Source organism: Myotis lucifugus, unplaced genomic scaffold (genome assembly GCF_000147115.1).
Source record: "Myotis lucifugus unplaced genomic scaffold, Myoluc2.0 scaffold_426, whole genome shotgun sequence".
NCBI lineage: Eukaryota > Metazoa > Chordata > Mammalia > Chiroptera > Vespertilionidae > Myotis > Myotis lucifugus.
The window spans coordinates 806733-808104 of NW_005871474.1; the positions used below are offsets into that span (position 1 = coordinate 806733).

At 57.8% G+C, this 1372-nt stretch overlaps 1 protein-coding gene across 1 annotated transcript in view; it reads left to right on the forward strand.

The window, feature by feature from the left end:
- The first annotated feature begins 210 nt into the window (after positions 1 to 210).
- LOC102421516 (arachidonate 15-lipoxygenase) overlaps positions 211 to 1372 on the forward strand; it is a 10865-nt gene continuing 9703 nt past the window's right edge. Inside the window, exon 1 of the mRNA XM_006102777.3 lies at positions 211 to 652. Coding sequence (XP_006102839.1) covers positions 518 to 652 — 135 coding nt within the window. The 5' untranslated portion in view covers positions 211 to 517. The remainder of the gene's footprint in view (positions 653 to 1372) is intronic.

Below are 1372 nucleotides of genomic sequence, written 5' to 3' on the forward strand. Positions count from 1 at the left end.
GGATTTGGTGGCCTGATTGTACCTTCCTCAACTGCACACCAGGCCTCCTTGCTTCCTCATCCACCCCAACAACCTTAAGCATGACCATTGGCGTGGTTGAACCAACCTGTGAGGCCAGCAAGTGTGTGTGTGTGTGTGTGTGTGTGTGTGTGTCTATGTGTTTAGATGGAGGTAACTTCCCAGCCACACTCCATCTGCCTGCTGGGCGAGGCGTCAATTTCTTCTTCCTGCATGTTTTCAGCCCAAATCCTCTCTGCTTCCTCATTCCATCCTCCTCCCACAAAGATAAGGGTCTGCACCCGAAACCCGCTTAGCCCCACCTTCCTGAGCTGGGGCCGAGTTCTGGGCTGCCCAGAGCTTGTGGCCAGGCCGAGTTGGTTGGAGGCCTGCCATCCATCCACACCCTGCAAGTCCGCAATTTCAAAACAAGGCTTTAGGGGGGCGGGGTCTTGAGCCCTTTTATTAGGCACCTCCACTCCTCTTCCCCCTCAGAAGGCAGGAAACGTCTTTGTGGAAGATGGGTGTCTACCGCATCCGCGTGTCCACGGGGTCCTCGCTCTTCGCGGGCTCCAACAACCAGGTGCAGCTGTGGCTGGTGGGCCAGCACGGGGAAGCCGAGCTCCGGGAGCGCCTGCGGCCGGCGCGGGGCAAGGTGAGCTGCGGGAGCTGGTCCCCAGTCCGGAGGCCGTCACATTCCTGGGAAGAGAGGCGCTGGGCAGAGCGTGGCGCACAGCAGGCGCTCAATAAGTGTCCAGACCGTCTGGGATGGAAAGGATGCTCCTGCCCGCCCTCCTGCATAGAGCTCTCTCTCTCTCTTTTTGCAGAGGTCATGAAGGGGCTGCGTGTTTCTGGTTTCCTCGATTTTATTTCGAGAGGGGAGAGAGAGAGGAAGAGACAAAGAGAGAGAGATTGATTTTGTTCCACTTACTTATGCGTGATCGAGTCTTGTATGTGTCCTGACCGGGGATCGAGTCTTGTATGTGTCCTGACCGGGGATAAGCCTGGAACCTTGGGGTATCAGGACACTCTCTAACCACTGAGATACCTGGCCCGGGAAGTTTTCTCCATTCAGAAACCCTATTTCAAACCTCTTCTACGAGGTGGGGGATGGAGAGAAACTAAGAGCTGAATTTCCTGATCCCTTCCCCTCTCTCATCACGTTTACCTGGTTCGCCCCGGGCTGCTGTTACTTTTCCTTCCCCATTTCCCATCCCCACATTTCCGTCGCCCACCCAGCTCTTTCCAGGACCCCCAGATCCGGATGCCTGTCCCGCGGACGCCTCAAAGGAACCTGCCCAGGCGAGGTCCTCCCTTTCCCACCCCCACACCTCTCCGCTTGCCCCCCACCCCCACCCCCGCCCCCCAGGGGTCC